At 48.3% G+C, this 25,118-nt stretch overlaps 11 protein-coding genes across 11 annotated transcripts; 6 read left to right on the plus strand and 5 right to left on the minus strand.

Annotated features, from left to right (window-relative positions):
- Positions 1 to 337: 337 nt before the first annotated feature.
- Positions 338 to 4,106, plus strand: VTP21DRAFT_5226 (uncharacterized protein; the record flags this gene model as incomplete). Its single annotated transcript, XM_069395724.1, has 14 exons — positions 338 to 421; positions 502 to 658; positions 719 to 942; positions 1,000 to 1,112; positions 1,181 to 1,326; positions 1,404 to 1,505; positions 1,571 to 1,790; positions 1,850 to 2,036; positions 2,105 to 2,602; positions 2,689 to 2,907; positions 2,976 to 3,218; positions 3,298 to 3,423; positions 3,487 to 3,979; positions 4,069 to 4,106. 14 exons carry the CDS (start codon positions 338 to 340, stop codon positions 4,104 to 4,106), a joined length of 2,850 nt encoding a protein of 949 aa, XP_069248300.1.
- A 105-nt stretch (positions 4,107 to 4,211) lies between these two features.
- VTP21DRAFT_5227 (uncharacterized protein) lies at positions 4,212 to 4,545 on the minus strand (the record flags this gene model as incomplete). Its single annotated transcript, XM_069395725.1, has 2 exons — positions 4,212 to 4,324; positions 4,404 to 4,545. The coding sequence occupies 2 exons, from the start codon at positions 4,543 to 4,545 to the stop codon at positions 4,212 to 4,214; spliced, it is 255 nt and encodes an 84-aa protein (XP_069248301.1).
- Positions 4,546 to 4,917: 372 nt separating this feature from the next.
- On the plus strand, positions 4,918 to 7,062 carry VTP21DRAFT_5228 (uncharacterized protein; the record flags this gene model as incomplete). Its single annotated transcript, XM_069395726.1, has 11 exons — positions 4,918 to 5,061; positions 5,134 to 5,176; positions 5,237 to 5,378; positions 5,448 to 5,597; positions 5,661 to 5,721; positions 5,778 to 5,851; positions 5,915 to 5,979; positions 6,045 to 6,279; positions 6,348 to 6,381; positions 6,452 to 6,554; positions 6,644 to 7,062. 11 exons carry the CDS (start codon positions 4,918 to 4,920, stop codon positions 7,060 to 7,062), a joined length of 1,470 nt encoding a protein of 489 aa, XP_069248302.1.
- A 539-nt stretch (positions 7,063 to 7,601) lies between these two features.
- VTP21DRAFT_5229 (uncharacterized protein) lies at positions 7,602 to 10,341 on the minus strand (the record flags this gene model as incomplete). The annotated part of the gene is made up of 9 exons (XM_069395727.1): positions 7,602 to 8,110; positions 8,199 to 8,609; positions 8,696 to 8,930; positions 9,013 to 9,241; positions 9,330 to 9,560; positions 9,646 to 9,732; positions 9,811 to 9,934; positions 10,038 to 10,155; positions 10,243 to 10,341. 9 exons carry the CDS (start codon positions 10,339 to 10,341, stop codon positions 7,602 to 7,604), a joined length of 2,043 nt encoding a protein of 680 aa, XP_069248303.1.
- A 128-nt stretch (positions 10,342 to 10,469) lies between these two features.
- Positions 10,470 to 11,069, plus strand: VTP21DRAFT_5230 (uncharacterized protein; the record flags this gene model as incomplete). The annotated part of the gene is made up of 3 exons (XM_069395729.1): positions 10,470 to 10,785; positions 10,859 to 10,922; positions 11,003 to 11,069. The coding sequence occupies 3 exons, from the start codon at positions 10,470 to 10,472 to the stop codon at positions 11,067 to 11,069; spliced, it is 447 nt and encodes a 148-aa protein (XP_069248304.1).
- A 350-nt stretch (positions 11,070 to 11,419) lies between these two features.
- VTP21DRAFT_5231 (uncharacterized protein) lies at positions 11,420 to 12,610 on the minus strand (the record flags this gene model as incomplete). Its single annotated transcript, XM_069395730.1, has 2 exons — positions 11,420 to 12,471; positions 12,538 to 12,610. 2 exons carry the CDS (start codon positions 12,608 to 12,610, stop codon positions 11,420 to 11,422), a joined length of 1,125 nt encoding a protein of 374 aa, XP_069248305.1.
- A 120-nt stretch (positions 12,611 to 12,730) lies between these two features.
- Positions 12,731 to 13,962, plus strand: VTP21DRAFT_5232 (uncharacterized protein; the record flags this gene model as incomplete). The annotated part of the gene is made up of 4 exons (XM_069395731.1): positions 12,731 to 12,928; positions 12,971 to 13,122; positions 13,185 to 13,410; positions 13,711 to 13,962. 4 exons carry the CDS (start codon positions 12,731 to 12,733, stop codon positions 13,960 to 13,962), a joined length of 828 nt encoding a protein of 275 aa, XP_069248306.1.
- Positions 13,963 to 15,279: 1,317 nt separating this feature from the next.
- On the plus strand, positions 15,280 to 16,982 carry VTP21DRAFT_5233 (uncharacterized protein; the record flags this gene model as incomplete). The annotated part of the gene is made up of 5 exons (XM_069395732.1): positions 15,280 to 15,421; positions 15,498 to 15,589; positions 15,682 to 15,757; positions 15,846 to 15,873; positions 15,956 to 16,982. 5 exons carry the CDS (start codon positions 15,280 to 15,282, stop codon positions 16,980 to 16,982), a joined length of 1,365 nt encoding a protein of 454 aa, XP_069248307.1.
- A 501-nt stretch (positions 16,983 to 17,483) lies between these two features.
- Positions 17,484 to 19,591, minus strand: VTP21DRAFT_5234 (uncharacterized protein; the record flags this gene model as incomplete). Its single annotated transcript, XM_069395733.1, has 7 exons — positions 17,484 to 17,785; positions 17,869 to 17,880; positions 17,983 to 17,993; positions 18,055 to 18,282; positions 18,336 to 18,687; positions 18,792 to 19,347; positions 19,457 to 19,591. 7 exons carry the CDS (start codon positions 19,589 to 19,591, stop codon positions 17,484 to 17,486), a joined length of 1,596 nt encoding a protein of 531 aa, XP_069248308.1.
- A 2,167-nt stretch (positions 19,592 to 21,758) lies between these two features.
- On the plus strand, positions 21,759 to 23,466 carry VTP21DRAFT_5235 (uncharacterized protein; the record flags this gene model as incomplete). The annotated part of the gene is made up of 4 exons (XM_069395734.1): positions 21,759 to 22,197; positions 22,264 to 22,534; positions 22,595 to 22,745; positions 22,813 to 23,466. The coding sequence occupies 4 exons, from the start codon at positions 21,759 to 21,761 to the stop codon at positions 23,464 to 23,466; spliced, it is 1,515 nt and encodes a 504-aa protein (XP_069248309.1).
- A 532-nt stretch (positions 23,467 to 23,998) lies between these two features.
- VTP21DRAFT_5236 (uncharacterized protein) lies at positions 23,999 to 24,868 on the minus strand (the record flags this gene model as incomplete). Its single annotated transcript, XM_069395735.1, has 1 exon — positions 23,999 to 24,868. One exon carries the CDS (start codon positions 24,866 to 24,868, stop codon positions 23,999 to 24,001), a length of 870 nt encoding a protein of 289 aa, XP_069248310.1.
- Between the last annotated feature and the right edge of the window lie 250 nt (positions 24,869 to 25,118).

Raw genomic sequence — 25,118 nt, forward strand, 5'->3', positions numbered from 1 at the left:
AAAAGCTACTATTGTTAATTTTAAAAATGAGAGCGCATAAAATTACAAAATATCCAAGTAGTTTAAGATACATTAATCCCGGATCTATTACATATTATAACATAAACAATATGCATTAATAAAATCCAATATCTTTTTCTCTTACAAAAGCTTGCAAAAAATCTTGATATGAAAGTACGATATTAACCGCATATTAATGTTTAAAATTGGGTTAAATTTTACTGAGTAATTGGGGTTAGTTAGGAGTTTCGTGACTTCTAACGCGTTATTAGTTTCTACTAAATTTTTGCTAGAAATTAATACAATTCGCCTATACCGTCTGGAGGGTTTACTCTGCATGAATAACCGCAATAACAGGACAATTCTCGCCGATCTTTCTGCTGACATCCTGGAAGATGGATTCGAATCTTCAGATTCTGATGTATAACGTTTTTCTCTTATAAACTAACCTTCTAGACTCGTGTCCCTGACATCCAATGCCTTTTTTATTATATTCTTTAGGACATTGTGGAAGTTCAACCAGCAAGTCAGAGAATCGGGCGGCCACCGAATGCAAAAATGTATCTCGATCCATCTCCAGAAAGTAAAGGCGCATTATGTCTGGCAAACCATCAATATTGGACTCACCACAATCTCAGCAACACGACTTCACTAAATAGTAATGTATAATTTTGATCAAATTTGCTCAAACTAACTATTTTAATATTCTTGTGCATAGCCACGACTGATTTTGATATCGACAACCCATGCTCGCTATCACCACTTCTGGCACGAGACGAGCACAATAAGTTAGGGGGAATGTTTGATGCTCCACTTTTACGCTGCTATATTGAAGAAATCGATGTTCTAAGGGAAATCTTGTTCATGCTATGTGGACGACCAGGATTACTATTTACGATTTCAGATGCCATTGATGTCGATAGTTGTTCTAGTCATATTAAGGTAAGCTATTTCTTCACCTTGAACTTTCCTTCTTGTCTACAAAATTTTTTTTTATAGATAACACTAAATGCATCTCTGACACATTTAAGCGTGTCTTCACTGCAGTCCATTCTCGAGAAATTTCGTGAGCATGGAAATAATTTACAACAAATCAGAATATTTATCAAATGGTAGCCATACAGACATTCTAACAAATTTGGTTTTAATAACTACACCATTTTGTTAACTTCGCCTTTAGGGCATGTGCTTCTAATATCCAAACCTGCCCTAAAACGATCCAAGCATTTGCGTCAGCTTTACATGAATGGATCTGGAGTTTTCAGCGTAAATTGTCGACTAAAGAGCTTCGATATCGTAAATTTTATAGGCCTCCGAAAGAGATAGGTATCCCAATTTCTTCTTCTCATCCCTTCCCATTCAACATAATGTATGGAATTTCAATATATTTTATTTAATTTTAGGCGATTCTTACGCGTCCTTAACTGAGCTTGGATATTCTCTCGAGTCAGACTTTTTCTTCATTAAAGAGGTTTTTCAGATAGTCTCACAAATATTGCCATCTGGCACGTAAAAAAATTAATTGAATGCTGTAAGATTGTATCATTAATGCTAGTTGAAAAATTTTTAGCTTCATTGATCCTCCAGTCCAATCCAGCCAAAACATGCGAAGTCCTTTTATCTTCACTCCATGAACGCGCTATTCTAGCACAAGCGGCAAATGACTACACCATTTTCGCGAGGCTTGTCTGGCTTTTACAAAAGTCGTTGAGTCCAATCTTTGAGATGATAGAGAAGTGGACTCATTGCGGGATACTTGATGATCCAGCCGAAGAGTTCCCAATATTAAGGTAATCCTATTCAGGCGGATTACAGACACAGAGTAGATTTAACTTCACCTTTTATGCAGAGATGCGTCAATTGAACAACGATCGCCTCAATATTGGGAGAGGGCATACAAATTGCGGATTGGAGTCGGGGATGGAGGAAGCGCTGCTCCTACCTTTTTAAAGTCTTTTATGTCTAAAGTATTGTTCACGGGTAAAGCTGTGCGTCTTCTTCGTCTCATTGAGGGCGAGGGCGCTAGTTTACCATTGGTAGGATTATAATCAGAAATAAGCTTTATCCCAAATTTCGTTCTAATACTTTTTTTTCCCGATATCAGCCAGGGGATGCTGGCGCACCTTGGGGCGAAAATAAGGAAAATGGTGAAGAGAAGGATCAAAACCAAGGCGCATGGGAACATTTTCTCTCGACGGGTAAGGTTGCGACTCTCCCTCTCAATACGACATCTTCGCTCCATGTGAGAAGCAATGATGCGCCGCCTGTGATGCCACAGGAGAATGCAACCTATGTCTCCTCCCATTTTCCTCTATTGCAGGACCAGACTTGTGCTCGTAAAATTGACAATAGCACATCGCAGATCGAGGCGGTTATCGAACAACTCTCTGCGCTTGGTGAAGATATGGTCCCATTTGATCGGCGTTTTGCTCGCTGGCTCGAAGACCGCATAAGAGATCAATACGAACATGCTGGACGTGGACTCATCTTCGCTCTACGAGAGCGATGTGGATTCCAGGCAGACGCGGAGGGGCTTGCAGGAGTATACTTGATGGTACACGGCGAAATCATGCACCGGTTCCTAGAGGCGCTATTTTTGAAGGTAAGCCACTTATTTGATGGGCCGCTATACTTCCCCCCCCCCTCCCCTCTTCCCATGCTGAGCATCTCAAACCTGATTTGTGCCAGATCGACAAAAGGCAGCCGTGGTACGACCCGCACATCCTTAACAACCTATTTCTAGACATTGCATCAGGGTGCTACTGCCCATGGCTGCTAAGAGATTCTGTAGGGTTCTGGGTGCAGCCAATGCGCGGCAAGCTGGTACAACATGTGCGAGCCCGAGATCCGAGTGTACAACGCATCGAGAGTGTGCGGATATTCGGAAATCTCACATTAGACTATCAGGTACAGGCTTTTTCATGACTTGGAACCCTGTCACATTTCTGATTTTTTACATCAATCAAAACGAACAGGTTCGCTGGCCAAATAATATTTTGCTGCGTGCCGACACCATACCCTACTATAAACGGCTGTTCACACTGGTTGTCCAGATCAAATGGGTGAAACATGTGCTGGAGCGCATAGACTACCTTAAAGGTGGACGCCAGCACCCCATCCTCCAAGATGAGGCAGGAAAAGAGTTGGTCTTGTTTTATTCCATTCGATTGCGTCTGATGTGGTTCATTAATGCATTTTACAACCATGTCATGACCACCGTGCGTATTCTCGCTTAATGATTGTATTGCTTCTGGCAAGGGGGATGCAGAGCCATTGACCAATACGTGTTTTGAATAGATACTGAGCTCTGAAACGCGACGGTTTAATTCGCAAATTCAATCCGTGTTTGATATAGACGACATCATATCACTGCACGAGCGTTATATCCGACGATGTCACGATAGATGTCTGTTGGGCGATAAGGTAAATAAGCTCGAAATAGACAAATGGGTGGCTTGTTAGTGACACTCCATCTCGGACAATAAGGTTGCCCCTATCCTGGATGCAATCCTCAATGTATTTGATCTTGCGATCCGTTTTTCGCGACTTTTTGAAAGACATCTCCTTGGCCAAGATGCTTCTCGCAGCGGCAATGTAAGCATGCTGGCGAGATCTTGGATTGGTAACTCGCTTCTCCTTCACACATCTCCGTTGAGAAGACGCCTACGTAGAAGAGGCGGGGAGGAAGAAGATACCGATGATGACGACGAGTCTTACGAGGAAGATGCATCTGAGGATGAAAGCGAAGCAGAAGATGCAGGGCAGGAGGAGGAGGAAGAGGAAAGAGTGGAGGAAAAGGAGCGGGGAAATGCACGGGAAATATCTGGCGGCATCCAAGACGACTCTAGCTGGGCAGAAGTGGATGGGGCACTTGCTTTTCGAAAAGGGCTAAAGCATATTCATAAGCGATTAGAGAGGGCCGAGGAGTTTGTGAGTGGGAGTCTGAGGGCTCTAGCAAAGAACCGCGGGATTGACTGGCGTAAGTGACGATGGAGGAGATTATTCCGGAGTTGCAAACGTGCAAGGATATTTTATATTCACGAGGTTTTCTTTTGCTTTTTTTGCTAGTGGAGGCGCTCGCATTCTCCCTAACCCCGTCGAATTGACCGTAATTCTTCACTATACCTTTTTCGGCTTCGCGTGGACAAAAATGAATACTTTCTCCAGACTCTGGCTGACTTTCCTGCTTGGATTCATTAGTTTTCATTGTGCTACCTTCTCTGCTCATCCGCGGTGGAGTGGGACCGCAATAGCGGAGAGTAGTGTGAGCGGCGCGTGTCCTGGTAGCCGAGAATGGAAGAGACTACCAATGGCATCCCTGTGACTATACAGTCCACAGTCTGAAAGTGTTGAGGAGTACTTAATTTTCTCTATAAGCGCAGCTCTAGAAATCATTTTCCTACCCTGTGCCCGATACAAGCTCAGGTTCAATCTCTGGAGGTAGAAGCTTCCTTCTTCTGCACAAGATAATTTAGCTGGGACTGGCGGAGAGTCAATGGCAAGACTCAATTTTACCCAAGCACATGGATCCCTTAAAGCACACATATATAAATAGATTTATGTTTTATAAGTGTATTTACATAGATGCGTGGATTTATATTTATTTGGGTGGTTGCGACTTCTGTACCATTCCCCCTTGACGTTACTCTTTTTTGTTATTTGGGAGGAAACTAAGCTTGAGCCAACAAGAGCCGAGAAATCGCCTCTAATAAAAGTTCTGGGTATACTTTTACGCTTTTCATCCTAATACGTCATTATGAAATTGGCATCATTATTGATCATCGTAGCGTTACACAATCGATGCAACCGGGTCTTATAATCTATATTCCGAAACTCGATTGACAAAATCGTTGGTAGGAACACTGCTTTCTTATTCAGTTCCCACGTTCGCTCGTCGAGATATTCCCCCTCGCAGTCATGTACAAGGAGAAAACAGATACGAGCAGCAAGTCTACCGAAAGCCAATTTGAGAACCATGTTGCGGAATTGCTTGTCGATGCTACATTAGAGGAGGAGCGCCGGCTAGTACGAAAGCTCGATCTTCGCTTAATTCCGTTTCTCGTATGAATATCCCCACTAGTTCGCTTCATCTGAAGTTGTGCCTAAATTTGCATCCCTTTTGATCCACTTTAGGCCCTTCTTTATCTCCTTTCATTCCTAGACCGTATCAACCTAGGTATGTGGTATGGAAGTGGGCGACCTTTCTGTGTCGTGAGCTAAGACAATGTTATACTAGGGAATGCAAAACTCGACACCATTGAGAGCGACCTCAACACCACCGGAGCAGAGTTCAACTGGGCCCTTTCCATTTTTTTTATTGGCTATATCCTCTTCGAGGTACCATCCAACGTCTTTCTTAAGATAGTAGGGCCGCGAAGGTGGGTATTCCCTCTCTCCTCAATCATGCAATACTCTAACACATCTTCTCTTTGGCACCTTATCCATAGATGGCTGCCCCTTGTGATGATAGCGTGGGGGACTGTAATGATGGCTATGTCTGCCGTTCAAAATGCGACCGGCCTCCTAATTGCTCGCTTTTTCTTGGGTGTTACCGAAAGCGGTCTCTTCCCGGGAATTATTTTTTACCTATCCCTATGGTAGAGCTATTGAAAATCGTTTGTGAAAATGCCGCTCTCTAAACGCATGTAACCATTTCGCAGGTATACAAGAAACGAACAAACAATTAGAATCTCTCTCTTCTTTGCGGCTGCCACCATCTCGGTAAGGCGGAACTTCAAGGTTTCAAATACACGTAGATGTTGACCACCTGTCTATAGGGTGCTTTTGGCGGCGTGCTTGCCTACGGAATCATTCAAATGGCTGGCATCCAAGGGCTGAAAGGTTGGCAATGGTATATATTGCTCTCGATAGCCCGTCCTTTTGCTCCGTCACTAACCCTTGATTGTACTCACAGGATTTTTATATTGGAGGGTCTCCCGACCATTCTTGTGGCCATCGTATCCTATTTTTACTTGCCTGGTAAGTGATCTCATTTTTGTAGGAAGAATGTTCCTCCCAATTCAAATTTTCTCATTTTCTTTCAGATTTTCCCGAGAACTCGAGATTCTTGAATGCTCGAGAAAAGCTGCTCTGTGTTTCTCGATTGAAAAAAGACGGCAGGCAGGAGGGGAAGGTGAAATTTTCGTGGCACCAGTTTTTCATGGTACTCAAAGACTGGAAAATTCCAATGCATATGCTTATCTACATCACCACAAGTATTCCGCTCTACTCGCTCTCACTCTTCTTGCCCAGCATCATCAACCAACTTGGGTTCAAAGAGTATGTATAACCAGTATCTTCCTGGCTGATCCACACCTGGTGCTGATCATTCTAACCCTCTCCACTAGTAAACTAACCGCCCAGTTAATGTCCGCGCCTCCGGCACGTATACTCAGAGTTTTTGAATTCGGCGTGTCCGAGGCGACTTACCCTGTTTCTTTTTACTTTGTAGTATGTCATTGCTTGTCTTTTTTGCGTGCTTACAGCGATTTCGGCTGACAGAAACTGCGAACGTGGTCTCCACGTTGCTATTCCGTCACTCGTGGGATGCATCGGTAAGGCAATCTCTTCATTTCATATTTGCTACTGCTCTCCTCTCATTGCCATCATCACCCCCCCCCCCCCCATCGCCACCTTTCTCCAGGCTATATTCTCTTGGTGGCGTTGCAGCCATATGGTGCCGTGAGTCTCTACATAGCGACCATCATCACCACTACGGGCGTTTTCTCCACCGTGCCTGCCATGCTCTCCTGGTTCACCTGTAACATTGGGGGGCAAACTAAGCGCGCGGTGGCCTCTGCTGCCATCATTGCTTTTGGAAATATAGGTGGTGCGATTGGTGGCCAAATATACCGCGAGGACGACAAGGCCAGCGGATATATTCGCGGTCACATCATCTGTATGAGCTGCCTGTTTGTTGCCTTTATTGCTTGCTGTTTGTTCAAGTGGCTGCTTATTCGTGAGAATGGGCGGCGCGACCGTCTTACCCCGGAGGAGTATGCCCGTGAAGCGGCGGGGGAGGACTTGTGTGATTGGCACCCCGACTTTCGTTATATTTCGTGAAAATGGTTTAGACTTTGGCTGCATTCCCTTTCGCTCTCAACTGTATTGTCTTAATGATTTATATCCCTTTTAAACATGTACAGTTTACTCCGGATATCTTAACTTATTGCTTCGTCTTTAGAATTTTTGTTTTTTGGGAGGCGTATTTATATTGAAGGGAAGGAGACTCTGGTTTTAGACAGAGTGATGTAGTATGGCTTATTGTCTGGGATGGTGCTAGGGGAGGACCTAGAGAAAGCTAAGGTGGATAAAGGGCTCCTCTGGCGCCTTATCCCCTGACTGATCCGAGTTTGGGCATGGTTGTCGTTAGAGATAATAATAATATTTAGACCCAATGATGTTCATTTGACACTCATATCGCTCAAAGGTCAAAGCATCCAGATGATTTAAAGGGTCGGCCAAGAAATTATCATAAATAGGAAGTGTATCATTTCAAAGAGAACAAAAAAAAAATCTGAAAAATTGAAATGAGGTGGTTGCGCGGGAAAGGATAAAAGAGTAGAGTCCATGCAGTAAAATAAACAAACACTATGACAATCTTAATCATATCCATCACGATGTCTGACTTTCACATGTTTTTTCCCCTTCTTGTGCGACTTCTTTCCACTTGCCACTGCCCCTGGCATCGCCGAGGCGGCCCCACGGGAGCCTCGAATCGACCCGTCCTCCGACACCTGACCATGGTGCGGAAGCAAGACGCGCGAAAACGGCCCCATTCGCGAAAACTTTCCTTTGATCCGGGGCGCTCCCCCAGGACCGGCAAAAAATGCCGAGTCAACCGCATGTGACTTGGTGCCGGCTCCCGCCCCTTGGAGGCCGGTAGGATGAGCTCCGTTGTCACCAGATTGGCGCGCTAACTGGGCCGCGGCGGCTTTGTTAATCTTGTACCGTTTGATGTCACGGTTCTCCTGGTTGAAGTCATCTGCATCGACTCCAGGAGGAGGATGGCAATAGAGCAACTTGCCATTCACGTAGTCCTTTAAAATATAGCGGGCGGCACGTGCTTCATCGGGATTACCCTGGACAGCTCTCATGAACCCACGCACCACTACATTTATAAAAGGATCGGAAATGGGGCGCGAGTAAGCAACGGCAAGACCAGAGGAACGGATTGCCAAAGAAATAGATCACATTACCTGCATAGGGGGCCAACAATTCCTCTGCGGTCGGAATCCCATCGCCACCCTCCTCGGCGGCCTTTGTTTTGATTTGAATACCATAGACAGCCTCCAGGATATTCTTTGGTATCCGCCGTGCCACGAGGGCGGCCGGACCAGTGTGTTCGCGCAGCTGGTCGATCGGTAGCACACCATTGCACACCATATCGCCATTGGTCGTTGCGAACGTGGGGAAGACTAAACCGGGGCAGTCACACAGGACAAGGGTGGGCGAGAGGTGGATGGTCTGGAAATGCTTGGTTTTTCCTGGGGTGGACGAGACGGAGACGCGCTTCTCGCCCAGTAGAGCGTTAATGGTGGAGGATTTGCCTACGTTCGGGTAGCCCACTAATCCGATGTTGAGTTTGCGCCCCTTTTTCAGATCCTCCTCTATAAAAATAATAAAACACACGTCAGCGTGCCATGTTCATCCTTTATCAAAAGAAATAAGCTCTATAAATCTGGACTATATATACCGCTAATTTTAGGCGCTTCTCCCACGAGGAGGTCAATCAACTCAGCCGTTGTAATGATACGTGTCCGCTCATCTCCACCAGCATAGTAGGCTTCCTCCTCTTCATCCTCATCCTCATCCTCATACCGTTCGTGTTCCCTCTCAGGATTCACCTCTGAACTCTCGTGCTCGTTTTCCTCTGCCTCAGAGAGAGAAACATTATTCAGTCTTTCTGTAGATCGCTCAACTGTGTCATCCTAGAAAAATAGACATAATTCAAGGTCAAATAAGCAATGAAAAGAAAAGAAAATCGAGAGAAAAAAAAATTTGGATATCTACCTTAGCACTTTGAGCTTCCTCTACTTTCTCCTCCTCTTCTTCTTCCACTTCCTTGTCCTCTTCCTCCTCCTCTTCCTCTCCATCTTCATCTTTAGTAGTTGGGGAGGTTTCTTTTAATGCTTGCATTTCCTCTCTAAGTCGCTCTCTCTCCAATTTTTCAGCCGAAAGCGCAGCCGAAAAGAAGGTGTATCTGATCCCCTGGCGATCAAAGTAATCTGCCCACAAGCGTCTAGATGAAGAGATAAATGAGTCACATTACGAACTATTCTAATATGAAAAAAAAACTATGCGATATAGATAAGGGCCACTCTAATTACCGCTGCCTTTCGGACAACATGTCTGATTTGTTCACTAGTAGAAGATTCCGTTTGCGTGGATCCACCTCTTTCACGTAGGTTTCCAAGTCGGTCGACCGGAAGAAGAGTGGATTTCGTGCATCCACGATTTGTACTATCAACTCTGACCTCTCGATGACACGCCACAACTGGCGCCAGACTTCAATATTGCGTTCGAAGGGAGTAAGGAGAAGTTCGTGTGATTCCTGGAGCCTAGAGGGGGAGGGGGAGTCGACCGTCATTTCGTCAGCTACATCTTCGTTGAGATGGATGGGCAAGTCAAGAGAAGTGCACTTACTCGGCCAATCCTCGGCGCCATTCAAGGAAACTCTCACGCTCAGCGCGCTGTAATTGTTCAGCCGTAGTGGTTTTATCCCAATAAGGTCTGAGAAAAGGATAAAGACAAGCAGAGAGGTGTTTGAAACCAACTATTTCCTACCGAGCTCGATAATAAGAGGCCTACCTTCTGGGGACCGTCAGTCGCTCTTTAAAGTCTTCGTGCTTCTTCAACGTCTCCTGCTCCTTCTCCGGTGTTAAAAGGAATGGATTCGAATATGAATTGGTCACCACTTTGATGTTTAATCTTTCTTGAGTTCCAAAAGCAGAGGATGCAAGGAATATAATCAGTGTTCTTTTCTCGCACACCGATGAAGAGAACAAGGAGGAGGAGAAGGAGGAGTTCACACTTACCAGCTGTGAATTCAGTGCCGGCGAGTTGTGCGGTATTCAAAAATGCATCGAGATCACGCTCCTGCGTAACCGACTGGAGCTTAGTCCAGCTTGGGCCGTCATCCAACTCGGCGGTATGCTAAGGAAACCCGGGAGAAGGGAGGTTAGAATGGCCGAAATGCAAGGGAAGATCATGGGGAGCTCATTCTTCGGGAGAGACGATTACCAATTGGGTGTCCCCATCGCGCGGTCGGGCGCCTTTGAAACGATCCCTAATGATAGCCTTGCCGAGACCCGCATTCTTTTTCGATTTTGGTAACGGCATGGTGAGTGTATGGCCTCGATCACAAAGGAGAGATGCTAACTATGACTAAGGCCAACTTTTGCCGCTGTGTTTACTGCCCTCATCTCGGAGGCTGCGCCTCGTGTGACCTAACTTACAAAATCCGCACCATGTCGCGTTCACTCCACGCACCAGCGAATTCTAGATCCACCCCAATGGCGCCCCCAAACTCGTCCAAGAAGAAATCTTCCACAACTCCTTCGGCCAAGCTTGTCGCATCCACATCGCTGGGATCCTCCGTCAGCAAGCTCTTCTCCTCCTACTCTCGAGAGACTCCCACCAGTCTCAAGCTAATTGATGTCTACCTCGTGTTCATCTTACTGACCGGCATCTTCCAATTCGTGTATATGCTTGCCGTGGGCACATTTCCGTACAACTCTTTCTTGGCCGGGTTTATTTCCACCGTTGGATCGTTTGTTCTTACTGGTACGTAGTTTATTTTTTCTCTTCATCTCATCGCATTCCAATTAACCCGTCACTCTTGCTTCGTCCTCGACAGCCAATCTTCGCATCCAAACAAACCCCAGGAATGCACAAGATTTCAAAAGAATTTCCCCCGAACGGTAAATGACACGGCTACTCTTCTTGCGCTTTGATAGAATGGCAGCTGATGCGAACATCATTTTTCTCTTCTGCTTCCTAGTGCTTTTGCGGATTTCGTGTTCGCCAGCGTCATGCTTCACTTCTTCGTAGTGAACTATATCGGCTAGATGGAAGGTGGCTTTCTGCTCTGACTCTTTGTAATATAACAAACGAATAAACTCGGCTCTGCGTTTGGGCCATTTCTCCCCCCTTTTTGCGCCATCTATGATCCTTTAAGGCCGAGCTATTTATTTTGAAATAATAAAGGGGTATATTATCTCCAGCGATAACAACAAACAGAAAGGTTCCAAAAACCAACCAAGAAAAAAAAAACAGGTATAATAACAAGGTATTTTTCATCGAGGAGATTACAGGTATCGGAAGAGGGGGTAGGGGAGAATAATTAATAAAAATGTAGGGAAAAGAAAAAAAAATAAACCACTATGGAGGGGAGAGGGGAGAGGGAGATTCGACTGCACTATAAAACAAATAGAGTCGCTACTAGCGCAAAGTATGCCCCCCACCACTCGATGGAGCGGGTGGCAGAGTTGCTTGGGTACAGGTTGGAGGCGGAAGGATTTGAGGCGAGCAGGGATTTGGAAGCCAGGGCCGATTCGGTGGCTAGCAACAGAATGGTGGAGGAGGGCCAAGCAGGGGAAGACGATGTGGAAAAGACGGACATCAGAAGGCTTGGCACGACCTGGTCGACTCCAGCCGTGGGGGTGAGGAAGTTGTTGGAGAGGAGGGACATTGGCAGAACGCCCGTGATGGTGGTGGATGGGAGGATGATTTCGGCGGCGAAAGAGCTGTCCGGGTTGGCGGCAGCATCCTCGGTCGGCCTGGCCTTTCCTGGCCGCACTCGCGTGCGCGTGCGCGGACCCGGAGCTTGCTCCTCCAGAGGCGCGCCCTCGTCTCCTTTGATCTGAACCATGAGCTCGGCCTCCTTTTGACGGAGACGCTGTAGCTTTAGGGCCAGAAGCTTCTCCTTTTCCTGCTCCAACAGGCTTTCGACGTAGCTCGGCTCCTGATCCGATACGTCCTCCATGTCGTCATCCTGGCTGGTGGGTGGCGGCGTTTTCGCCGAAGCCGGTTTGACGGAAGCTTCCCCGGTGTGCTCCAGCACCTTATTCTGGGCATAGTTGTTGATCTTTTTCTGTTGCCACGAGAAAGTCGAGGAGGGGGAGAAAATAAACAAAAGAAACCGGGTCAGAAACTGGGCGAGGTTGCAAAAGAAAGAGCAGCCAGCAAGATCAAGCTCGGCTGGGCGAGCGCTTACCCAAATCCACCCCTCGATCTTATTCTCGATCTTGTCCCAGGAGGGGACCCATGCTGAGAAAGGCAGCTTGAGCGGCCAGTGCTGGGGCGGAAGGGAGGGGGCCAACTCCGTGTCACGACTCCAATCCGCGGACTGTACCTGAGTTTTGCTGCGATTTGGCCGGATCAAAAAATGGCCCTTCTTGGGCTTGAAGCCCTCAAGCCCGGGGTCTCGGCTCTTGGCGGTAGCATTGACCGCGCGCAAATGAGAGGGGCCTAATATACAGCGCAATAGAACCGATTAGCAGCAGCCATCAGACTGGTATGAAAGCCTTCCATTACCGTGAGTATGGGCCGAGGTGGCATTGAGGAGGAGGACGAGACACGCGAGCGGGGTTAGATGAGAAAGTTTCATGGTGTGTGACTTTGGGGGGGGGGGGGGAGGGCTAGGAGAGGGGGACGAAGAGAAGCGGCGGAGAGATGGAGGCGACGAGTAGAGGCCGTGGTGGGAAGAGAAAAGAGACAGCAATTCGGGATGAAACCGTCTCTTGACTTTATAAGTCGGCTGCCTTTGGATAACCTCCGAGCCCTGCCCCACCAGCGACCAAAGGAAAAAATATCCGGCCTAATCGTCGCCTCCAATCTCGCGCCTGTCTGTTATTTCGGGGAATTACGCGACCGGAGAGCCGAGCCCGATTCTACGGAAGAGGGCAAGGATTTGCATATCGGCCGAGTCTGAAATCGAATCTATCTAGCCGTTTCCTGGACTTGTTAGCCACCAGAGAAACATGAGAGCGTCGGAAATTGGGTTTCACCTCAGTCGCGCGCTTCTTGCCTCCACGAGCTAAATGAACTAAGGCCCTCCCAATATAGCCTTATGACGGCCCGTACCAGCAGGGGCGGGGAAGTTAGGACGAGGAAAGGAGAGTGGAGAAACCAGCTCAAATCCGGGGCGAGAGGGGGGAGGGCGAGTTTCCATCATGGAACAGGGGAAACCCGTCGAGCGAGAGCGAGCTCGTGCGAAGAGCACGGTGCAAAGGGCATAGTGCCATCCCGTCCCGCCTTATTCCGGCCCATGCCGCCTCTCCCCCACGCGCAGCATATGCCGGCATGGCCCAAGTTGATGCACTCGGCCGGAGGGTTGGCCGTGCACCGCGCTTGGCCGCCATTGTGGCCGACACAGCAGGGCGGCTTGGATGGCTGGCCGACTGGCCGGTGAGGTTCTTTCAGGAGGGGCAAGCTTCGCGGGGCTCAAAGGCTACGGGATAACGCCTATTGGATCCTCGATTGGGATCGCTCTATTTGCGTCGAGGACGCTCCCAAAACGGGGGGAGCAATCATGCATTCTTAGGTAATTTTGATTCACTTAGGTTGCGGTTGCTTAATTCTGTTCCTCGGAACAATAAACCAAGGTTAACATTGTTCCTGAAAGAGAAAGGAAGCGGGACAGGCCTCCGCAAAATCGGCGTAGGAGCATGCCTTTGTTTTGTGTTTGTGTTTTAATTTGCTTCGTAGAGCCTCGAGTGTGGTGATAGCCTTGACACGGGGGATGGGCTCGCCGGGGATTTTTTATTCCTGGGCCATGGCGAGCGGGCCGGGCCCCACGCCCTAGTAGCCTCGCTGCCTGCGCCTGCTGCAGGGGCGGAGGAGAGGCGGGCGGGCTTGAGCCCCTATAGAGGAAGGAAAAATGAAAACAACATAAAAGCAAAGAAACTGCAGGCGCGGTTTGAACGAGGCTCGAGCCGGCTTCCGAGAGTCAAGGCCTAAACAGCGGTCGACTCTAGACCAGTTAAGACAAGAAACACTGCAAGTTTGACATTGGGGTTGGAACCGCTGGGAGGAGGGATGGGAGAGAGGAGTCGGAGGAGAAACCAAACTGAAAAGGCGATGTTACAAGAGACGGGGTTAAATTCATCCGCGCCGCTCATTGGGGAGGATTCCGCGCTCCATCTGTTTTTATTTTCATTTCGCCTGCCCTATGGGGAAGCATTAATTCCTTCTTTATCGAGCCAGATCTCATCGTGCCTGATGTATAAGTGTGCATGATCGGCCCAACTAGTTTCGAAAGGTGTTTTCGTGATCCTATAATTTACATTATCCACCGCGGTGGTGTCTTTTTTTTTTCCGCATATATATATATACGTCTCGCTTGGCCTTCCTGTGTCTTCTTCCCTCTCCGGGCCCTCCCTGTTGCCCTCTGCTCAGCCTCTACCTGTTTCCTTCTCCCTACTTGGTTCTCTTTCTCCAGAAGCCTGCCTCGATTCCACCAAGTATACTTTTCCTCTCTCTTTCTCTCTTCTTCTTCTTCTTCTTCTTCTTCTTCTTCTTCTTCTTCTTCCTCCTCCTCTGCCTCTGCTGCTCCCTTCCTCCAGCACCTAAGCATATCGATCGCCTCGCGTGCGCTTCGCTTCAAACTCTTTTGCCACCAACCTTTTTGCGGCCAAGGTTTTTCTTTCCTGAGCTTGCTTGAGAAAAAAATCGAAGACAAAGAACCCAGCTGATAACAGACACTGCCTCTCTCTCTGGGTGGAACTCTTGCTCTAGTTTCGCCTCCTCGCTCACTTGTCTTCGCTTTGTCTCGCTCCCCCCCGCTTCGCCTCGCCTCGCCTCGCCTCGCCTCGCGGAACGCTTACATAACCTCCCTCGCGGAATACGACGCCAGTTGCCACGCAATAAAGGTATTGGTATCGTTTACGTAACTCCCCTCTCCCCTCCCCCAACTCTTTCCTGCTTACTCCCGGCTCCGCCAAAGTCCTGTATCACCCTCGGCCTTTGGCCTCGATACCCCCCCCTCCCCTATATATTCGTATTCCTTTACAGTCTTGCCCTCCCCTCAGTACTCTCCCTAGACTGACTAGAGCCCTCCCTTACCATCTCTATGTACTATACCCTTCACTCCTAGTGCATCCCTGTCACTGTCTAGAACCGGCTTCATTTTCCCAACACTTCATTCTCCCTTTCCCCATTCTCCTTATCACTTCCCTCCCCACCCACCCCCCTCCCCCCAAGAAAAACACCCTTGATCTGAATCTCTCGATTCCCATCGTTTGGCGTTCCATGTACTCAACTCTTCATTTATTCCAGATGCAGCGGGCTATTGACGCGCAAGATTCACCTCGATACCATCCGCACCCCCTACCTGAGAATATACCACCCCACCTCGCTGGTTTGCAGGTAAAACGCTACAAATACACAACCAGTCTGGATCCCCGCGGCTATATTCCAGGTGAGTGAGCTCGCTTTCTCTTGCTTCGCCGCCATTCCGCGAGGGCTAACCGCTGCCTGCGTTGGATTACCTAAAGTCTATGAGTACAATTTGACCGGCCCGGCTTCCTCCACGCCTGTTCTGTGGGACCGTGAACTCGGCGAGGTCCATTTCACAGGCATTTGGAAGGTTTGTGGCCCTATCAGATGACATTTGGGTTTACCCCCCCTCCTCCTTCCCAAAGCTTAGACACTCACCCAAGCCTCATTCCATCTAACCAGGCCCTCGGCAACGCTAAAACCGATATCGTGAGGATGATCGAGGCAAACCCCGACTTGATTGTGAAAAAGATAAGAGGTATGGAAAACCCCTAGCCGTCCCGCCTAGGTTCGAGTCTACTCACCCCCCTTCCTATTGGCTCTCCATTTGTTCTCTCCACCTCTAGGAGGATTCCTGAAAATCCAAGGAACTTGGTACGTGTCCCTTCCCTCCTCTCTGGCTCCCCCTCGATGTGGCTGATCGAAGCTGGGCCCATGCCCTTTTTTTTCTCACTAGGATCCAGTATGATTGGGCACGTCTTCTAGCCATACGCACGTGCTATCCCATCCGATACGAGCTTATCCCGCTTTTCGGTCCCCAGTTTCCCGAGGAGTGCCTTCCTCCGTCCCACCCGGATTTCGGAAACCTCATCCTAACAGGGACTCTCCCTCACCCAGGGCGGCGCCGGCGTTCAAGTCCTCAGGTCATGCGTGCACGACCTACCATCACGCGACTCACAACGTCGGAGCAAGCCGACGACTGGGTCAAGTCTCCCTCCATGCGGCTGTCTTCTCCTTTTCCAGCCTCGCGCCATCATCCGTACACCTCCTCCCCTCATTCTCGTCTCCCTCCGAAACCTCAACCCCTCCACGACTCTTATTTCCCATCTCCTCAGAAATTCCTCGGCGACGACCTTTCCAGGCTTACCGCATCCTCTGCTCTTCCGCGTAGATCCTCATTTCCCCTCCCGCCCAAAAAGCAAAAGTCACCGCGTGGGATGGAGTTCCTCCTTAACAAGGAGGACGATGACGAAGACGTGGAAATGGACTTGGAAAATGGTGTTGAAGGAGGTGTTGGAGCCACGGCTTTGCTGCGAACTCGCTCGAGCTCAACTTGCGTGCTCGCCTCCTCCTCCTCCTCCTCCTCTTCTCCCTCGCCCCCCGTCGTCTCCGTTTCTACCAAAGCACGTCCCTCCATGTTGACCCCCGCCATCTCTCCGACCCCCTCCAGCGACTCATCCGCATCATCGCCCAATCTCGACTCTGCCGCCGCCTCCATTTATCTATCGCCGTCTTATTTTGTGGACGAGAAGTGCTCGTCGTCGTCATTGCCCTCACCTCGGCCGTCCGTCTCCTTCGTCCCGAAGCGCAATTCTCTGCCCACCCTGCTTTCCAACGACGCGGTGGAAACCATGACCTGCTCGCTGCTACTGCAGCAATTGTCTCGAGATGATGGGCGACGCCCCTTCTCTCAACTGCAAAAATCATTGCCGGAGACCATCACTTTCGGAGGTCGAGATTATCAAGTCATTTGGCGTGAATGAATGATGGTATATGTTCTCAGCTAGCTTTATTTCTTCCAAATTGTACTTCATAATGTTTCTTAATTTTTTTCTGCTCGTGTGTGAATCTTTGTCTTTCTCCTCCCCCCCCTCACTTATACATTTCACATTGTTTGCCTCCTTCTCCCCTCTTTCACTCTTACACCCTTTTTTTCATTTGCTATTTTTTTTTCCCTGAGAAAATTGTCTCTGGTTGTGTATTTTTTTTGGAAAACTCCAGTGCTTTTCTTTTTTCAAGTTGTATATACTGTAGAGGGTGACGGATATATAGTATTTTTACATAATGATTTTTTTTTCTAGTATATTTTTTTTATCCAATATGAATATTTATATAACCATCATCCATTTCCTCCAACCGCGACAAAATTATTATTGGATTACAAAAGGGGTGTGTATTTACATGATATTAGAGAGAGAAAATGACACTCCATATCAAAATAAAATAAAGGGACGTGAAATAACGGGCGTAGAATTCACCCCTAGTTATTTAATTGGGCTACCGCACATGGAACAATAGTTACCACTCCCCACGTTCCCGCATCGCTGGCATGCATTCCCATGTGGTTGCGGAGGCACTTGCGAGTAATGATGGGTCGTGGACGTCACGAATTGCACACCGCAACGATGGCAGCGCAGTATAGTTCGCGCGCTCCCCACCGGGAATAGCGGAATGAAAAAGAAATCAAACCACGGGCGTGTGCGAGTCTCATAAACCTCATTGGCGCCGCATGCGTGGCAAAGGGAGGGATTGTTGTTCAAGCGACGGTGGCGATTAGAAACGCCAGCTGTAAATGTGGATTTAGATCATTAGCGGTGGGATAGTGGAGAGTATTTGACGGGAATGTGGAAATAGGGAGATTCAACCTACCTATGCATGGAACTAGGAATAAGTGAAAAGAGAGAAGACATGGGTTAATGATCGAGTTTCTAACAAGCGTCGTATGTCTAATGTTATATACTTACTAAACAAGAACATGATTACCTGGAGCCGGTCTAAAGTATGCCCTAGGGAACGATTTTTATAGGGTGGCGTCGGCCAAGAAGAGAAGCATACAAATTTCTAGAAGAAACTAATAGGAGAGGTATTAAATCGATCTTGTCTGTTGGCAACTTCGAACTCCGATAACATATCAATTCAACGTTGAATATATTAATGAACGAAAAGAAAAGGATGTAGGGTATACAAGTGAGATTTTGAAATGACCACTTTTTGCTCGCCAAGTTTTCTACTTTCGCCTCCTCTCTTTTTTCAAGGGACGCCTGAGTTTTGATCCCACCTTTCCTATGAGGAACGAGTGCTTTCGGTCGATCCTAGTGTGCCCGTTATTGACTTACAAATCAGCTATGTTTACAATGGCTTTGCCAAAACTCTTGCCATCAAACAAATCCCGCAGTGCCTGGGGAGCATTTTCTATCCCTTTGACCTCGTGGAATCGATACCGAACCTTACCCTCTCGAAGCCATCGGCTTATATTCTTTGTGAATTCGGCCTCATACCGAGGAACCAGGTCCTCGAACAGGTAGCCCTCTACGTGCAAACGCTGCCTTATAATTTTCATCCAATTCTTAATTCCATAGTGTTCATCGGTGTTATACTGGGAAATCATGCCACAGGCCACCACTCTGCCAAAATTGTTCATGTGGCAAAGCGTAGAGTCCAAGGTACTTCCACCCACATTGTCAAAGTCTTGGAGGGGAGAGAGGGAGAGAGAGAGAGAAAAAATCCAGTTAATTTAGACTGGAAGAAACATGGAAACCTCCATGGAGGCTGCGAATATCTCATCAACTTACAAATATCGATGCCTTCTGGGCAGAATTCCGAAAGAGCAGTGTTGTGGTCCACCTTTTTGTAATTAAACGCTACGTCGAAACCAAGCTCATTGACGAGAAACTCCACCTTGGTATCGTCCCCAGCAGATCCGACTACACGGAGTCCTTTTACCTTAGCGATTTGCCCGACCAACTGTCCGACCGCCCCCGCCGCAGACGAAACATAACATGTCTCGCCCGCTTTGGGCCGCCCAATGTGGATCAGGCCTATATACGCACTCATTCCGGGCATACCTAGGACTCCTGTGAAATAACCCAAGGGAAACTCGGACACTAGCTTGGGGTGGATAACCTGGAATCTTAGCGACTCAACGTAAGCTTGTTTGATGACACAGTATTCCTCCCATTGAATAAAGCCACGGACAATGTCGCCCACTCGAAAATCCGGGTGGTTGGACTTCACTGTCATCGAGACTCCAAAGTTCTGGAGAGGCTTCCCTTTTTCAAACGTGCCGCTCCACTCGTCACTCTTGCGCATCCGTATGCAGACATAGGGGTCCACACTGAGGCACAAATTCTATGGATAAACATAGCCCGGTGCCTATCAGATTAGCACTTTCCATTTTCTGGGCCATGAGCCAGTAGGTAGCCTCTGAAATGGTAGGCGTTCTCCTCCTTCCCCTTACCTTGATGACAAAATCCCCTTCCTCAAGCTGAAGCTGATCCAAGTCTAGTTCGTGTTTTTCCACCGCAAATTGCTTTTCTACCTCCGGTATACCAGAGGAGAACTCTTTGAAAACGACCACAGTATTTTGCACCATATGAGAGCTGCCGAAATAATGTGTATTCTCTAGAAGGTGAAGCAAATTCACTTGGTGTCTGGTGCATTATTTATACGTGGATTTCGGCACTGCCAACTTTATTTGATCAAATCATTCAGAGGCTCTCGGTCTGAGAGGAAATTCTCTTAGGGCCACGCCATCGGACCAAGAAATTCTTGTGGATTTCAATAGACTCTTGGCAGTTGAAATAATAATAACAAGCACTTTTGTCAAGGCACACAGAGAAATCGAAAATACGAGCCTGCAATAAACAAGACGGTGGCAATATCAAAGTGGGATGCCATTTTAGTTAGATTAGAGATATCTTTGTTTCGAAAACTGAAGCCCTCGAGGACACCCTTGCAATACGAGTCTGGGTAGACATTTTTGTGGCAGCGATAGGTTAGTATTCATCCCAGAGGGGTCACATCACCTCTTGGACATTTTAGGCACGCTTTGCTAAGCTCACTATTGATCTGGTGCATTAATTTCAAGAGAGGAATATCGTTCCAAGCGATTTATGCAATGGCTGACGCCATGATCTAAATCGCTTAAACAGCGTCCAAAGACTATGCCGGGGAAAGAAACATGCTTACTGTTCCTGTTTTTATCCATGGTTACCACAAATGTAGACTGCCTGCTTACCCTATTATTACGAAGTATCAAACACGAATTTGGCGAGTAACATTGCATGCTTGTTATAAAAAGGAAATCCATGCTTCATTAATCATCGATATTCCTCTTTTGTCTCCTTGGAAGGTTATCTTTTTGCAGATCAATACTCCTCATGGCCATCCTTTTCATAGTCGGCTAAATGGATACGCCTTGCCAATGTTCTAGCCTTTAAATCGATTTAATTAATGAATGGCATTTTCCATCCCCTAGGGCCTCTCGTGGTGCAAGATTGAATCCCTCCTTTTCGAGGCCATTAACTGGTCTTTTTACCACTTTTTACCACTTTTTACCACACCCCTATACCTTTGGTGATGGCTTTGATGTTACTTCGTGGTCCGCCGTCGTAGCGCCCCCTGGAAGCTCCAATCGTGGGGCTTTCCTATGGCCTACCAACTCATCAATTACTACAGCTAGAGGCAAAAAGTAACTCGCCTCGCTTGTCTCCGACTGTTTGATCAATAAAGACCATTATAAAGGCTCTTTTTTCTAGAAGTATAAAGTCAATTACACACTCCCTCTTCCTCTGGATAATGATTTCATTACTCGAAGCAAACCAAAGTTTGTCTGCTAAACCAATGAACACAGCCAGCATACTTTAGTGCAAACCATGCTCGCGAATGGTGATGGAGAATAAACTTCCACTGCTTAGTACCTGGTACACTACCTTGCTTGAAGGCTTGATAATGTTCTATCAACTTGCAAGTAAGGCTATGACAACCCTGGTCCCATCCGCCTTTAACCATGGTTTCCCACAGTTTAATTTGATTGTAAGCTCGCGTTTACATGTCGCAGGAAGGGGTGCACTGGCTCACGGTGCTTTCAAAAGGGCTCTAGCATTTTTAACCTCACGGCGTTTATAAGTTAAATTTAATTAAACTATTAGCCTCAACGAGTACAGAGTACTTGAAACATAACGTTATCTGGCTCTAGTCGCGATGGAATGAGTAAAAATTATTCATATCTCAAAGTATTTTGTCGTTTAGGACATAGGATTGCATGCCTACGTAGTAGCTTCCTTCCAGTTTCCATCGGACAACCAACGTCTGCCATGATTGAGAGTTGGAATACATGCCTGTGCTGCCGCATTTGCTGAAGCCAGTATGGCAAACTAGCTTGACTCCAATGGCCCCTTAACGACACATACAACCTCTCAATTGTAAGTTTGCTCAAGGAGAGTGGCAATGGCCAAGGCTTCGTGGAACGTTCCAAAGCCATGACGCGGGGGGAGGGAATCATTATGGAAATACTTCTGTGATCTAAAATTAGGGTTCGATAAGGCGGATTTCATGACGGTCGCCCTGGATCCTTGACGTATAAGGAGATTTTTGGGCCCCTAAGATTTCCTCCATCCATCACACCGTGACTCCACCTTGACTGCTAAATTGTCCTTTTAAATCGGTTGGGATTCAGAAGGCCGCAAGAAAACAAAACACGCAGTCTGTTTTAGACTCTTGATTCAGTCGAGAGCCCCCTCCCATCACCTCTTCCCACGATGTCGGACTATACACCAGTCTTCCCCTCTCTCTATTCCCCCGTATACTCGCTTACCCACGAGCGCGTGCTCAAGCAGACTCGGGGCAAATTTCACATAGCCTCCACCCTTCGCCTCATTGCCGCTGAGCTCGGCGGATCAGCTCAGGATCTCGCGACTGGCGGGATCGAACTCCTTGCCATTGGAGCGGTGGTCGCGGCCATTCGCTCGCTTGGTAAATTGCTGCTTCACTATTTGCAGAAGCACTTGATCATTAGAGCAGAATTCGACTCGCGGGACGAGGCATTTAGCTACATGCTGAACTGGCTCAACGAACACCCGAGTTTTTCAAAGTCGCCGCAATTCCGAGTCTCGACCATCATCAGTCGAGGACGGAGGACGCTCCCGGGTGAAGACTCGGACACCGCCATCCCCCCTCTGTACTTCTTACCTGCATCTGGTAATTTTCAATCTCGGAAATCCCCCCCTTCTACTCATGGCTAATTCCTCTGCTACCCTTCCTTAGGCACCCATTTCACCTTCTACCAAGGACTTCCTTTATGGCTGACATTCGCCTCTTCTTCCGAAAGCCAGTTCAACTATCAACTAAACCGTGCCCCCTCCGAGACTCCGATCGAATCCATCACTATTAGCACCCTCGGGTGGTCTCGGAAGATATTGGAGAATATCGTGCGCGAGGCCCAGGAGAGATTTGTAGAAATCGACACAAGTCGTACTGTGGTCTATTCCGGCGATCCCTATGGTGCATGGCGGCGGACGCGGTCCCGACCTAAGAGGTAGAGGCTAAGTCTTTTTTGGTTGATGAGGTGCTAAAAGCTGATTCCTTTTGCCTATAGGCCGATAAACTCTGTGATTCTAGACGAGCAACTGAAGCAATATCTGATAGAGGACATGCGGGAATTCCTGGACTCTGAGCGATGGTACGCTGACCGTGGCATTCCCTATCGGAGAGGATATCTTTTCTATGGAAAGCCCGGATCTGGCAAGGTAGAGTATTGAAATTATTTTAAACAGTGACGCCCTTCTCCCCCTAACCTCATGCTGGTATGCTTAGACTTCGTTCATTTACGCGCTCGCCGGGCTCTTGGACCTGAATATCTACGCCGTCAATCTGTCTGTGCGCGGCATTAGCGATGACACCCTGAATGACATGGTGTTGAACACCCCTTCCCGTTGCATCCTCCTCATGGAGGATGTCGATGCGGCATTTATTGACCGGGAAAAGTCCAAGAACGACGACTCCGGCAACTTCATCACCTTTTCCGGGCTGCTCAACGCGATCGATGGCGTGGCTGCGCAGGAGGGCAGAGTCCTGTGCATGACCACCAACCACATCGAGCGACTTGATGCCGCCTTAATTCGCCCCGGCCGCATTGATGTTCGGGCGCATTTTGGCAATGCCACGAAGCAAAATGTGCGCGATCTCTTCCTGCGCTTCTATCCGCACAACGCCACCCAAGAGATGGCGGACGAGTTCGCCAGCCACGTCCCCGAGGACCAGTTCACCATGGCCTCGTTCCAAGGCTTCCTAATGAACTACAAGAAGAAGCCCTACCTTGCGGTGGCGAACATCAAGGCGTGGGTCGAAAGCGGCGGGTCCAACCTTGGCGATATCACCCGCGAGGGCGACGAGCCGCCGGGTGTCGAAGAAATCCACGGCTTTACCGCGGTGGAGAAGGACGAGGAGCAAAAGGAGAGCAAATCATAGCTTCCAGGGAGACGACATAGACGAAGCGGCAAGGCTTATATTGGCATTTTTTTTTTGTAATATTTTTTTTTTTTTTGAATTTGGGCGGCCTTGAACCGATTCCACAAAGAAACTAGAAATTCGAACTTTGTACATTACATCTATTTATTGCTTTCTCTTTCGCTTTTCCTTCGCTGACACGCAACAGACATTAAAGAGGAAGGAGGAGAGGACGAGATCTCGTGGATTTTATCATACTATACAAAGCGTGTTGTATATGGAGTGAAAATCAATATATAGGAGCAGAAGGAGAAAAAAAAAGGCAACATAAAAAGGGGTGTTGAAGGTGGGGGATATATGCAGACATCAAACACAGCAAAGCAGAATTTACAAGAAAAACTCTGAGCGTTGAGTGATAGGGGATCTGTTATTAGGCGGGGAATGGGAGGGGGAAAAAAAACAATAAGAAATGCTATCTATATGTGTAAGTATATAAATTTATCGATGAGATATAAGAAAGGGAAAATAGGGGATAGAGTGCCGGAGGAATAGATTAGAGTATATATTTGGAAAGCGAGGGGACGGAGAGCAGACTTGCCAAGCTTCTGCGTCGCTGCCTCTTGGTAGTAGTGGCGGTGATGGAAGAGGAGGAGGAGGAGGAAGGGGAGGAAGAGGAGTACTTATCGACGTTGGGAGCGGCCGAGGTTGAGGCCATGGCCGACAGAGAGGGCGAAGCGAGGGCGACTTCTTTGGCAGTGTGCGGCGGGTCCATGGACCTTCGTGGGGCCGGGACAGAATCGTCTCCCACTCGATGCAGAGGCGGCAGCCAGACGTTGCGCCTGGTTCCAAAGGAAGCAATCCTCATGCCCCCCGCGCCGCCGGGGTATTTGCCGGTCGGTCTTGAGAAGGGCTTCTCGGCGCCCTGCTCGGCGCTTGCAGTGGACGATGTATGCGAGCTCAGGGAGCTGTTGGAGCGGCGGCTCCTCAAGGAGCGTTCCGAGGATCCCGAGAGGACGGGCGAGCCCACCGGGGTGAGCGGGGGAGACGAGAGCTGCATGCGGTCCAGGACCACGTCGATGATGTTCCTCGAGCCCAGGCATGGGAAGATGGCCCTCATCCAGTCCTCCATCTCCTCCCATGTGTCCGCACTGAACTCGTAACTGGGATGGGTATGGTTGTCCCGCGGCTCAAGGCGAAACGAGTAGGAACGCTTGGAGTGCGCCAAAGGAGCAGGCTCGACGGCCGCATAGTAGGTGAGATCGATGCATTCATACGGCATTTCCACGGGCGATTTCAGGGTATACAGCGAGGTGGGGGTCAGGATGTGGAAGCGGCGACGATGGAGGGGCGGGATGAGCGAATGTGTGGGCCGGAGGAGGAAGCCGGCTTTGAGGATGGGATCTGGAATGGCCGAGGATGCCATTGAGGAGCGGGAGATGGCGGAGGGGGCCCAATCGATGAGGGGAAAATGACAAAAAGTGACGGAAGAGCGGAAACGGCAGGTTTGTTTGCCTTTTTATATAACCTGATTTCCCCCCCTCCTCTCCGGCGCCTTTGTTTGGGTCGCACGGAAGAATCGGATCACTCGCCTAGGGTTTTTCCCTCTCGATGATGACAACAAATTGCGAGAAATTCGCTTGTGTGTAACGCCGTGACAACGTGGCTTCCACGTG

Source organism: Calcarisporiella thermophila (genome assembly GCF_041956535.1).
Source record: "Calcarisporiella thermophila strain CBS 279.70 unplaced genomic scaffold VTP21scaffold_21, whole genome shotgun sequence".
NCBI lineage: Eukaryota > Fungi > Calcarisporiellomycota > Calcarisporiellomycetes > Calcarisporiellales > Calcarisporiellaceae > Calcarisporiella > Calcarisporiella thermophila.